The sequence below is a fragment of the Phascolarctos cinereus genome, unplaced genomic scaffold, assembly GCF_003287225.1.
Source record: "Phascolarctos cinereus isolate Bilbo 61053 unplaced genomic scaffold, phaCin_HiC Scaffold_4;HRSCAF=312, whole genome shotgun sequence".
Classification (NCBI taxonomy): domain Eukaryota; kingdom Metazoa; phylum Chordata; class Mammalia; order Diprotodontia; family Phascolarctidae; genus Phascolarctos; species Phascolarctos cinereus.
This window is the reverse complement of record NW_027555847.1, coordinates 360,055,028-360,069,331: the sequence shown is the minus strand read 5'-3', so window position 1 is coordinate 360,069,331 and position 14,304 is coordinate 360,055,028. Positions and strand designations below refer to the sequence as shown.

Here is a 14,304-nt window from a genome sequence, read left to right as displayed (position 1 = left end):
AATAGATTTGAATGTGTCTGATAATGACAAGGGACAGTCACATACCCATATCACACAAAGAAGAAGAACCACTGGTTAGGAAGAAAAAAAGAGCAAGGAAAAACAAAAGGTCTCCTATGTTAATTTATCCAGCACCCTGAATGAGCTTTCACTGCACTTTTCTTATTGCCAAAATCCCTAAGCCCTTCCCTGTGCATGATGTGAATATAAAGCAACTTGATGGTTTTCCACATGCTACACACACAAATTAGTCACTATTTTAGTTCCAACTTATAAAGAAATTCATCTTTATATTGGGGTAACTTGTAGCTCTTCTAAAAATGGTTCACTAAAGGTTCTTAAAGTATTTGAGAAATTCCTGCTTATTTCACATTTCTTTGTTTATATGGCCTAATATTACATTAAACAATGTTGCCTCTTCTGTAAAACGAAGAAATCAGGTCCCTTCTAGCTCCTAAAGTCTATGAGTTTATGAAATTTCCACCAAGAATAAAACAGAACTTTGAGAGATCAAGAAAAAGGAATATCCTTCTTCCCAAAATGGGAGATTTCTCCAAAGAAATGCATATTTTGTAAGGAAAGAAGACAAAATCCAAAACAGACATAAAAATTGAAGTTTAGCTTAAAAAAAGGTCTTTCATATAAATTGCTATAGTCCTTTCATTTACATTAATATTCATCATTGTTCCCTTAAGCTATTATTTTCAAGTCTCAATAGCAGTAACTCCTTTCAAAGAAAAATGTTTTCAGCAAAATGCTACTATTTTCAGGAAAAAAACTTAGAATGCCGTCCACACTTATCAAATATGATCATTAAGATTTGCAGTAATATAAAATGTAGATACCTGTGGTCCAGCACAGCTGATCTTACAAACATCACAATAATGAATCTGGGGTGGTTTGGGAGGCTGTTTTGGTTTCAGTTGTTTATTTTGGAATGGTGCTTTTTTAGTAAAGGTGGTCCCTGTCCAGGCAGCTGTTGCAGCAGCAGCAGCTGCTGCTGCCGCCGCTTGCTTCTGTTGCTGCTGTTGCTGTTGGTAGTAGGAGGATGCAGCTGAATATACTGCTGCTTCATAACCTGAATAAGAGGTACCTTACAAATAAAAATTAAACAAATATTATTTATGTAATTATAAAAGTCAAATATTCAGTAAAAAAGTTTAAGTTATCAATTATGTTACCGAAATTCAGTTAATAGGTTATAATATTCAATTTTAAACACTGTATATCTTCTATGGAACTCAAGAGGAATCTTACTTACCTTTTTCTATACAATTATGCCTACCTATTGTACTTAGAAATAAGCTAGATATGCTGGGAGCATCTAAATAAGATATGATCCCTCAAAGAAGTTTGGTCTATAGGATATATACTTGACATAATTAGCAACCTTAAGGAAGAATACAATCAAATGGCAAAGTCTGAGATAGGCTACAGGAGTTCAAAAATTTGTACATCAATTAATATTAAAATAGCTCCAGAGATGGTAGTCTTGAGCTGAGCTTTGATGGAGGGGTAAGATTTAAACAGGGAGAAAGGTCTCTTTAATATGAGTGAAGGCATACAGTTAAGCATGAATCAACATAAAAAGCTTGTGGAGGGCCTGAGAAGTGGCCTGCCTGAAGTAAAGGATTTAATTACAATGAAAAGGTCATAATGGCTTTGAAAATATTATCAAGGAACAAGAGAAAACAAGGGTTTTCTGCCTTGTCCCCAAGTTGAACAGACGCTATAAGTTCTATCTGGTTAACAATGCACAGGGTTCCAGAATAATTATTCTAAGTCCTAGCTCCTATGACATTCCCATGACATTCTGTTAGCTCTCTCTGAATAATCTTTTTGTTTTAAATAAGATAGCTTTGGCTAAAATTTCTTTTAAATGACAAAAGGGCTTTGTGACTAAGAAGTCTACTTGAAATCAAAACAACTCATTCATCCCCATAATATTTAATTCTGTTAACAACCTAAAACCTCTAAAAGTGAAAATTGCTAACTTGACAATTTACAGTATATTTGGTTTGCAGTTCTTTCTTGGGAATTGAGAGATAGAGATATGTTAGGGAAAGAAGAAATGCTTCTAGAGCAAAGAGGAAGGAGATACCTTTTACTTAAAGAGATCTGATTCTCCTGGTTTTGCCCTTTCTGATGTTTGAAATCTATCATTCTATCTCATCTACCATCAAAACAAGAAATAAAATAAATCAGGAGAAAAGGTGAGATAGGTAAGAGTTTGAGAAGTAATAGTCAAGTAATCCTGAACCTAGAAAGGCAAAGAAACCACATGATATGAAGGTGAGTGATTTATAAAAGCTCAACCGGGTTTGTTTGTTGGATTATGTTGCTGGATAATAGAATGGAGTATGAGGGAAGGTTCTGTTTACGTAAGAAATGAAAACAGGAAATGTGAAGGAGTAGAAAGCCTCTGAAAAGAATATACTGAAAAAATTGAGAGAGCCCACCAATCAAAGATACCTAAAATGGTCTGATATAAAAGAATAAAAATTACTATCCTAATGAATGCCACAGGTTCAAAAGCAAAACACAACTTCTGCATTTTTTTTTGGACTGACCAAAAGAAAACTATTATTCACTCTTTCTCAATTCTGTGTATATGCGTACACACACAGCCTAATACATTCAGTTATTCACTAACACAGAAGGTACAAATATACTTTAATGAATACCAATTGTGCTTAATGGGGATACTTCCACATCCAGATTGATAGCCCATACTTTCTCAGACTGGCTTATGTGGCTACAAATTCTCTTAAATGCAAAATCCTGGGGGGGTGAGAGAGAGAGAGAGACAGACAGACAGACAGACAGACACACACACAATCTTAAACATTTCCATCAACTTAACACAGAGGTATGCTTTCTAATACTGTATAGGGCACTGTAACTGTAGTTGAAAATCTGTAAAATGACATGTGACCACTTTTAAAAAATGTTCTGATGAGTTGGAAAGGAGGGTGGACTGGGGTTTCTGACAAAAACAAGACGGCTTGGGCTTTGTAACTAAAGGTCCAACTACCATGAATTCTTTAGCTAGAGATAGGAGAAATAGAGTGGAGACAGAGATTCAGTGACCAGACCTTCAATTTTTGTATACCTGTACTAGGTATAGACATCCTTAGGGAATCTCAAATTAAAGGGGGGTTAAGTATTCCCTAAACTGGAGGGTGGGAGGGAGGAATTGATCCCAGCCTCCAAATTTTAATCTTCATAATAGTAGGAATTATTTAGTGAACCAGGTAAAATTACTTTTCAAAGCCATCTATATAGCAAGTCACATTTTATCTTTCCATCTGAAGCCCACATACCAATAACTAGGAAGTAATTTTCATCAAAAACAAAACAAAATAAGACACGAAACTCCCATAAATCACCAACTCAGTATTCTTCTTGGGAAATAACATACTAAAAATAATTTCTTTTTGTTCTGGACCTATGATTTTATTGGATAGGTGAAGCATTTCTTTCACAAACGCAGCTCTATAATTTACAGTCTTAAAGAACCATGTCTAGGACACCCAAGAAATTAAATAATGTGTCTAAGGTAGCATAGTTAGTATGTGTTAAAGGCAAGACTTGAATTCAGGTCTTACTAATTCAAAAGCCAGCACTATATCCATTATGTTATACTACTTCAAATATGCAAAAATTAAGAAAGCCTTATATATTAAAAGACATCATGGCTGTTGCATAAATAATTATCCTTGAAATTAAGTCCTACTTTTTGATAGATACTAGCTGTGTAAGCGCACAATTCATTTAACTTTTCAATATACTGGGCAACTCTCTACAACTATAAATTACACAGGAATTGTCAATCTGTATTAGTGGGAGGCACTTCTACACCAGGGAGTTCCCTCACACTAATATAGCACAAGTCTAAGGGAAAAACTCCTGCAAGCCCTACCCTCCTGCCTTACTCCCCCATCAATTTATATGCCATTCAAACATAAACATAAAATGACATCTTTTATTCTTTACAAGTAAGATACTCTATTTTTTTTAACACAGCATCTCTCTCCTCTAATTTGTTGCTGTTTAGGTTTATATATGTTGAACCCATGACCAATTGTATATAAACAACTGTCTAATGGTAAGGTATATCTCTTCTCTAAATCCAGAAAAAAATAAACATGAGCTTATGTATAAAGTAAACGTGTGTATGTATGTCAAAATGTGACTATGCAAATAAAGTCTGAAAGGGAGGTATGCAGTTGGGGAGGATAGTCACAATGGAGATAAGTACAAATAGAAAATGAACTGGGCAAAACTTCTTTATAAAGGTTTTCTCACATTATTTCTTTCCTCAGTCCAACACGTTTCTTCTCACTGGTTCCCACATACCTCCTCAACTTTTGGTCTTTGCCCTGCTAGACCTCTTCTACACGGAATTCCAACTTGCAATTTGACTCTGTTTACATACAGTATGACTGAATTTATGAATAGCTGAGCTATTAGTTATTAAAAAAATCAAATCAAAGCATCCCCTGAAAAGCAGTTTGAAGATTAAAGACTTAAGGGGAAAAATGGATTTTCTACAAGGATTATATGAATACCTAGAAGAACGATGTAAGAAATTTAAAAATGAAATAAAATGTCTAGAGGAAATAATGGAAGAATAGCTTAGAAAGACAAAGTGGTAAACCTTACTCAAGTGACAGACACTATAAAACTGGAATCAACCCAACAGTAATCAATGACTATATGAGACAGTAAGAAATGTTAGAACAGGGGTAGGTAGGTGGTGCAGTCGATAGAGCACCAGCCCTGGAGTCAGGAGGACCTAGGTTCAAATCTGGCTTCAGACACATGATATTCACTAGCTGTGTGACCCTGGGCAAGTCACTTAACCCCGATTGCCTTGCAAAAAAATTTTTTTCCTCTACTACTCTTAATCTCTAAAATCATTTTTCTTTTGCTCTTTTGAAAATCTCCTTCTTTAGCTCTTCCAGAAATTGTTTGGCTTGTGTCCAATCTGCACTTTTCTTTGAGGTTTTGCCTGAAGATTTTTTTAAAAACAGCATTGTCTTCTGAGTTTGTGTCCTAATCTTCCTTGTCACCATGGTAGCTTTTTATGATCAGGTTCCCATTTTGTTGGTTTTTTGTACATCTTTCCAGCTTATTTCTTGATGCTGAATTTTATGCTAAAGTTGGGCTCTGCTTACTTGGGGTAGGCGCTGACCACTACCCCTAGCTTCAGGCTTTTTTGACCTGCTTTCAAAGCTAGTTCTGGGAGGGAGGGAGGTTGTCTATAAGTTTTCATTGCTTTCAAGGTGATGTGATCCAGGGAGAGGTGTGGTTACTTCTCTCCTCATCTGCACTCAGGTCCAGGTAGAGGCCCTGTTCCCTTGAAACCACAAGTGCTAGCACCCCTCCCTTTGATCTGGAACTGCAATCAAAGTCTACTCTGCTGTGACTGCACACATTCCTCTACACCCCAGAACTGTGACCTGGAACAGGGTAATGGGCAATAGAGTTGCTAAACAGCTTCCGGTCCTGTGCCCAGTGCCAGGACAGGAGTACCCTGTGATCTCTTTCTGACCAGTTGTCCAATCTCCTTACTGTCTCTGGGCAGCAAGAGCTCCCCAAAGTGCAGTTACTACCACCACCTCCAAGCTGTATAGTTGGTATTACTGCTGGTTGTGCTCCTGGCCAGTTCCCATTCCAGTGTCACAGATCTCTCCTGACTTTCTAAGTTGTCTTGGATTAGAAAAATGTCTCACCCTGACCTTTTATTGGCTATGCTGCTTCAGAATTCAATTTGAGGCATTATTTTAGAGTGGTCTGAAGGAGAATGTTGGGAGAGTTCGGCTTAAATGCTTCCTCTACTCCACCATTTTGCCTAAAAAACAACTGTGGAAAAACCCCAAAACTGATCAATGTAATGACCAATTATATCTCCAGAGAAAGAAGATGGACTCAAAGCGTAAAAAGAATCGTACATGGTGGATATGGCCACTGTGCGGAATTCATTTTACTTGATTATGCTACTTCTTACCAGGTAGTTTTCCCCCCTTTCTCTTAGTTTTTAATGAGGGGAGGTGCCTGGAAGAAAGAGAAGCACTTAGCAACAGCAAAACATCCAAAAAGGCCACTAAAACTTTTTTTTAAATGCACAGAAGAGTAGAAGGAAGCACAAATAACGGTTCTGACAGTAATATGTGGAATTTATACCCTCCACCCCCTTCCTCCCTGGCAAAAAAAAAGCTGCATGAAATGACAATTCAAGGTCTCCTATTTAATCTTCTTTTTGTGTTATGCCGTTTATATAGAAATACTTTTTGGGTGGTTAAACTTAGCATAAAAATAAAAATAAGAAAACAACAAAGGGAACTTATTTTGAACCTAATTCTGACTAAGAAAATAGTAAGAAATGAAGGGTGACAGTGACTACCACAGAGTTCTTTATAGAACAGAAGAAGCAAGCCATATATAGATCAACATGCACACTAAATTTGGGGAGGTTGGAAAAAAAGGTAGGTAGAAATGGACTAATATTTTGTAGGGAAGTTGGTTCAATAAAGACGAGAATCTTTTGGGAACAAAATACTAAACACACCAAGAAATGATTCTGAGGAAAAACAACTACACATATAGAATTCCTCTCTTCTTTCAAGACTGAGCTCAAGCCCCACTTCTACATGAAACCTCTGCTGAAATCATTCCCCCACCTCTAAATGCAAGAACCTTCCCTCCCTATTTTCTACTGATTTGCATTTGTTTTTATATGTTTACACTACATACTTAAATATGTACCTGTTGTCTCCCACTTAGAATATAAGTTACTTGAGAGTAGAAATTGTAATAGTCTTTATATTTTATCTTTAGCACCTAGGGTAGGAGTTATAAATAAATACTTTTAAATTAATTCAAATTAAAAAAAACTTATATAAAAAATAGGAGGGCAAATGTCAGATTGAATACAGGAGTAGATGGCAGAATTGTGTCAGGATTAAAAATTATTGTACATGAATATAAAGGAATATTAACTGTGTTGTATGAAGAACAGAAATGTAATGGGAAGACATATAAATGATGCAAAGTGAAAAGAGCAGAATCAAGAAAACAACACACACAATGACTACAACATAAATGGAAATGAAGGTGAAACTAGATGGTGTGACATTATAATAACCAATCTTGACTCCACAGAAGAGATGAGAAGACAACCACATGCCATTCTTCACAGAGGTGGGGGACTAAGAATATGGAATATAGCATATAAGTTTGGACTTCATATGAAAAAAAAGTTTAAGTCTTTTTCATTCTTTGTTATAGATGGGTCTCTGGGAGGAAAAGGGTAGAGAGACACACTGGAAAATGTAGGTTATATAAAAAAACAGAAGACAGCAACTAAAAATGTAATGAACACTCATGCCCAGAATCAGCTAAAGGTGGTAACAGTAATAATGACACTAATAATAATAATAAATATTAATGATGACCAATATTTCATAGCATCTATTATGTACCAGTCAACTGTGCTAAGCACTTTACAAATTTTATCTCATTTTATCCTCACAACAATCCTTGGAGGTAGGTTATCTATTATCTCCATTATACAGAACAGGAGATTTAGGCTAAGTGAGGTTAAATGATTTGCTCAGAATCACACAGCTAACAAGTATTTGAGGTCAAATTTGAACTGAGGTCTTCCTGACTCCAAGGGGAGGGAATAAGCATTTTTATAGTGCCTATTGTTTGTCAGATATTGTGCAAAGTGCTTCACAATCATTATCTAGTCTGATCCTCACAATAACCCTGTGAGGTTGATGCTATTATTATCCCCATTTTACAGGTGAGGAAACTGAGGCAAATAGAGATTGATATTTTTGTTGTTGTTTGTTTATTTTTTGGTGACCTGCCCAAGGTCACACAGCTAGAGAGTGTTTGAGGTTAGACTTGAAGATGGGTCTCTGACACTAAGCTCAGTGCTTTATCCACTGCGCCACTAAAACCTTATTTAAAACCATGTTGCTCTAATAAATTACATAGACAATTAAAAGGTAGTTTTAAAAAGATCTACATTAGGGGAAGAGGCAGAATAAAGAAAGGATGGGACTACTCCCTGAGGCTGATGGTAATGAGAAAGCCACTGCTTCAAGTGTTTCTACCAAGGAGAATAATCTTTGGATTGGGTAAGACACAACAAAAATAGTCGCAAATAAATTGACATGGTCTGGCAACATATAGATGCCTTCAATGAGTTCTAATTAGTAGGTCTAGACAAATAACACTCTAGAATATTGAAAAAAATAGCAGATATAAGTGCTGAAGTTCTGCTGATAGACTTCCAGAAGGCAAGATGGTGGAGTAAGCAGGAAATCACCTGAATTCTCCCAAATTCACCTCTGACAATTATAAAATACAGTTTCAAAATGAATTCTGCAAAAGAAGAACCAACAAAAAGATAGGGTGATTTTTCCAGCCCAAGACAACTTGGAAGATCAACAGGAAAGGTCTGTTTCACTAAGGTAAAAGGAGAGCACAGTCCAAAGCAGGAAACATCCAGGCAAGCCAGCTACAGGCCCTGCCTCAGAAAGGTCCTGAGAGGTCCTGAGCCCCAATGTAAGTCAGTGAAGAAGGCCCTGTGGCCCTGGTACAGCAGCAGGTGAGAGGCCAGTCCCATCCCCCCATCCCTGCTCCCGGCAATCTTAAGAGCAGCACCAAGCCCCCCATGAGCCCTGCCACAGACCACAGCACCAGGCAAGTGGTTAGGCCCCATGTGGCCCTGACACAGCACCAGCCCCCTGTGGCACCTACACAATAGCAGACTAACAGCCAGGCCTGCAGCCCCAGGCATGAGGAGCTTGGGACAGCAGCCCCTCCATCCTAGGAGCTCAACTTTAAAAGTAATAAAATAGGCTGGAAAAAATGAACAAAAAAAATTAAAAAAGAACCTGAAAGTAATTATGCTGACAGGGAAGATAAAACACAGATTCAGAAGAGGACAACAATGTTAAAATAACTACATTCAAAGCCTCAAGTGAAAAGGAGAATTAATCTTGGGCCCAAAAAGAACTCCTGGAAGAACTCAAAGAGGACTTTAAAAATCAAATAAAAGAGAAAGAAGAAAAATTGAGAAAAGAAATAAGAATGATGCAAGAGAATCATGAAAAAAGACTCAACATTTTGACGAAGGAACAACCAAAAAATAGAAAAAGATGTACAAAAATTTACTTGGGGGGGAGGGGGGAATTCCTTAAAAAGCAGAACTGATCAAATGGAAAAGGAGGTAAAAAATCTAACCGAAGAAAATACCTCCTGGAGCAGTTAGGTGGCGCAGTGAATAGAGGACTGACCCTGGAGTCAGGAAGACCTGAGTTCAAATCCAGCCTCAGACACTTGGTACTTACTAGCAGTGTGATCCTGGGCAAGTCACTTAACCCCAACTGCCTAGCCAAAAAACAAACAAACAAACAAAAAGAAAATAACTCCTTAAAAATTAGAACTAAACAAGTGAAAGCTAATGACTACATGAGAATATCAAGAATCAATCAAATAAAACAAACAGAATGAAAAAAAAATAAAGAAAATGTAAGCTATCTCAGAGGAAAAACAACTGACCTGGAAAATAGATCCAGGAGAGATAATTTAAGAATTACTGGACTACCTGAAAGCCATGATCAAAAAAAGGATGCAGAAATTTTACTTCAAGAAATTATCAAAGAAAACTGCCTAATATCCTAGACCCAAAGGGTAAAAGAGACACTGAAAGAAGCCACTGATCACACTTTCTAAAAGAGATCCCAAAATGAAAACCTCCAGGAACACTATAGCCAAATTCCAGAACTACCAGGTCAAGGAGAAAGCAGTCGGAAAGAAATAATTCAAACAGCATGGAGTCACAGTTAGGATTACACAGGATTTAGCAGCTTCTGCATTAAGGATGGAGGAGCATGGAATATGATATTCCAGAAGGCAAATGCAGTGCTGCTGCTGATATCTGCAAGACCTTGGAGATAAAAAGACATGCCATGGGACTACAGAAGGGCAAATATCCTAATGTTCAAATAAGGGAAGAGGATGACTCTGAAAACTACAAAGGAGCTTAGAATTTCTATTCCTAAAAAAATTTTACATCACATTACTATGGAAATTACATGTGAATACTTAGAGAAGTAGTAATCACTAAAAGCCATTATGGGTTGGGTTACACTAAATTTACCAATTTCTTTTTTGGGGAGATTAACTATGCTGGTGGAATGCTGTAGATTTGCATATTTGCCTCATCTGTTATGTTTGTGGATGAGGAAGAGACATAGGCTAGATGACAGCATACAGCAAAGTTAGATTTAAAACTGGTTGAAAGGAGACAGACATGGATCCTTTGTACTATCTAACAGCTTTATCAACGATCTGAAGACAAATGACACAGTTATTAAATTTACAGATGACAAAATGTGGAGTGATAGCTAAGATATGAATGAGTTAATTAAAAAAAAATAGTGATGGACTAAGCTAAATCAAACATCTAACAAGGATAAATGCAAAGTTCTATACTTCGGTTAACCTCCCAACTACACTATGGTAGAGGCATTGCTAGGGAATAATACATCTGGAAAAGGATTCAGGGAGTTTTAGTGAATAGCAATCTTTGACATGGCAGCCAAAAAAAGCTAGTGAACTGAGAGGTATAGTTACCAGAATAAAGGAAGCAATAGTTTTGATATATTTTGACCTTGTTAGGACACAATGGAACCTTCTGTTTAGTATTGGTCATTCCATTTTAACAAAGATAGTCCGAATCATGTCCAAAGAGGGCTCCTAGGATTGTGAAAGGAGTAAAGAACATGCCCTTTGTTAACTAAGTGAAAGAACTGGGCATATTTAGACTGAGGAGACAAAATTTAGGGAATACAATGATAGATGTCTTCAAATGTGCAAATAATTGTCTTGGAAGAGGGATTAGGATTAGACTTATTTTACTTGGCAAAACCAGAAACAATGAATGGAAATTCCAGATCACCAAATTTAGATTAGATATAAGGAAAAACTTCCTAACAAATAGAACTTTCCAAAATGAAAGAAGCTGCTTCACCACCTTATTTGAGGGATTTGGGTCAGGGACTCAATGACCATATTAGAGTATTCTTAGTTTGGTCCGATTAGACTAGAAAGCCTTTGAAGTCTCAGCCAAGTCTAAGACCTTGTGATGCTAACCAAAGGTGGTGGTGGTTGTTCAATTGTTTTAATCGTGTTTAACTCTTTGTGACTCCATTTGAGGCTTTCTTGGCAAAGATATCGGGAATGGTTTTGCCATTTCCTTTTCCAGCTCATATTACAGATGAGGAAACTAAGGCCAACAAGATGAAGTGACTTGCCCAGGATCAAACAGCTATAGCAAGTGTCTACAGCCAAATCTGAACTCAGGTCTTCCTGTCTCTAGGCCTGGCACTCTATCCACCGCCCCACCTAGATGCCCAGGTTAGGCATAAGTAAAATAGGATGAATGAGCATAGTAAAGCAAGATATCCAAAGTCTAGATACAAGGCTGGTGTAAGTTGGTAATTATCTCACATTCTTACATTATTTCATCTACTCACCACCTAGTTTCTACTTCCTTTCCCCTAAAATGACAGCTACTCTCCTTTTAAATAGCTTTCCCTTATTGGCAACACAATAGGTTAAGTTTTTGTTGTCCCATTTTTCCAAATCTATGTAGCTGTCTACCATTCATAAAGGACAGAACGACAACAAAAGCAAGTTTTTGATATCTAGTCACCATATACAAAGTCTCTGAACTTTTCTCTTACTGGGAAGAGTTATGTTCTGTCACAATTTACAACATTACCACTAACATCTTATATTTATAGAGTATAATAGTTATCTTTACTATTTGATTTGTATAGCAGAACACGATGTCATGAACAAACTTATATTTGTGACAACAAAAGATTTTAATTTGTTTAACCATTAATTTAAAACGACCATATATCATACTTACCAGAATAAGTGACTGCAGTGGTACTATAAGTAGCACTCTGGGTATAGGATGGCACTACAGTAGCTGCAGCTGCTACTGGTTGTACAGTGGACGATACAGGATATATGGAGAAAGTAGTTGTTGCTGGACTTGGTGTGGCTGGTTTTATGGCTGTCACTTGCCGAGTTTGCTGGGCTTGAGTATACTGAGTTGCACCTTGGCTATACCCTGCTTTAGGAGCTGAACAGAAGGGGAAAGGGGGGATATTAGATATTAGATAAACCATTAAATAGAAGAAAAAAACCTTTATCACTACAAGTACAAAAACATGAGCATGCTCATAACAATTAAGAGATTTTATGATACCACAAGAGGCAAAATCCTTCTTTATATACCATCTAAAATGTGAATTAAAAATAAGTAAAAAGCGTAATACAGTATTAGGCTCAATCAGGAGAATGACCACAACAAAGGAAATTATAGCCTTACTATATATCTATATATACTCTGCCTCTTAAGTACTATTCAAGGCACATTTCAGGAAGGATACTTTGGCAAACTGGTATGAGTACAGAATAAAGTGACTAGGATGGTAAGGAAGCAAATAACCATGTTAAATAAGAGTAACTTGAAGCACCTGGAATATTTAGCTTAGAAAAAATTTTTAGGGGATGTGACAGCTTTGACCATGTATTTGAAAGGCTGTCATGTGGAAAAGGAATTAAGATTTGATTTGGGGGCAGCTAGGTGGCGCAGTGGATAGAGCCCTGGCCTTGGAGCCAAGAAGACCTAAGTTCAAATCAGGCTTCAGACACTTGACATTTACTAGCCATGTGACCCTGGGGAAGTCACTAAACCCCGATTAATTCACCAAAAAAAAAAAAGAAAAAGAAAAAAGACTTGATTTGCTTGGCCCCTGAGAGAAGAACTGGGAAGGAGTAGAAGTTGCAGAAGGTAACTTTAAGGTTCCATTTCAGGAAAAAGTTCTAACCACTAGAGCTACGTCAAAAGTATAATGGGCTGCTCCAAAAGTAAAGGATGCAGCCTCAAAAGAGGCCTTTAAGCAAAAAGTTTGAGATACACCTATTGGAAATTTCTCTTCCAAGTACAGGTTGGACTAGATACATAAATAGCATAGGTAGAATCTACCAACTCAGGCTCTGTAATATCACAGCTATACAAATATTATCATTAGAAATGGTATCATTTTGCAACAGAACATTGTAGCAAAATAAAAGTTAACTGAACTGTCAATACTAGAAAAGTCAGATAAACTATGTTTTTAAGAAACTTTATCTTATCAATTTGTTATATTCAGAAGAAAACCCTAAGTATTGATTTCACTGCTTATATCATTGTGAGCTCAAAAAAAAAAAGTCTGAAAGTTAACACCAATGTCTTTAAAAACATAAACCAAATTTCTCTGCATTTAGACAAATCCTACTTTCCAATTTCCAGACAGGCACACTCATTTGGAGACAGTTTCTGCTGTGGACAGTAATATAAACCACTAGAACTGTATTTGGAATTTGAGTAAAACTGAGTTTTGGGGAGAAAAAATAACTGAAAGCAAGAGATTCATAAAGTAGGAACCAACAAAATATTACCAAAGGGGTCCCTAAATAACTAAGCACAGGAACAGCTAATATTTCAGCTGTTACTCTTATAGATTTACTTCTAGCAAGAAAAAAGGGCATGGCTAAAAGTCAAAGACATTGTCCCCTTTTTATATCTGAGACATTTATAGAGGTATGATGAGTATGATTAGAAGTTGCCAATTTGGACCTTCTATGAAATTCAAGTCATCTCTTCTGTGATAGAAGTCAAAAATAAGGGATCTTCATAGCATTAAAAATCAGATCTCTTCACAGATAAAGTTGGAGCCCCCAACAAATTGTACATAGTACAATGCTTTACATTAAGAAAGTTATTTTAACCCAACCCACCTGTCTGGTAGTAGGATTCAGCAACAGAAGGCTGAGGCTGAGCAGCAGCAGCTACAGCAGCGGCAGTTGCTGTTGGTTGTTGATAGTACTGCTTACTATCATAAGCCACAGCAGGGGCAGTAGATCTCACATATGAGTATGAGTCCTTTAAAAATGAATATGAGAAAATCTTGTCACAAGAAAATATTCAAAAGGTGGTGACAAAGCAAAGAGCAAAGTTTACCAGAAAACGTTGATAAAAGAAAACAAAATCAGAATGAGTACACACAAGAACTCATTATAACACCTGGAACTGAATTCATCACGAAGTCCATCAATATAGGTCCTATCAATGAGATTTGGTCACGGAAAAAACAAAATGACTACATTAAAAGTCAAATTTGCCTATTCAGTATACACGAATTAGACTACAGATCT

General features: G+C 36.8%; 1 protein-coding gene across 4 annotated transcripts in view; it reads right to left on the bottom strand.

Annotated features, from left to right (window-relative positions):
• Positions 1-14,304, bottom strand: part of ZFR (zinc finger RNA binding protein) — a 76,517-nt gene that overhangs the window by 41,539 nt on the left and 20,674 nt on the right. For all 4 annotated transcript variants that reach the window (XM_020995247.2, XM_020995220.2, XM_020995238.2 and 1 more), the window contains 3 exons: positions 13,888-14,032; positions 11,963-12,181; positions 846-1,093 (listed from right to left, as the gene is read on the bottom strand). In XM_020995247.2, coding sequence (XP_020850906.1) covers positions 846-1,093; positions 11,963-12,181; positions 13,888-14,032 — 612 coding nt within the window. The remainder of the gene's footprint in view (positions 1-845; positions 1,094-11,962; positions 12,182-13,887; positions 14,033-14,304) is intronic.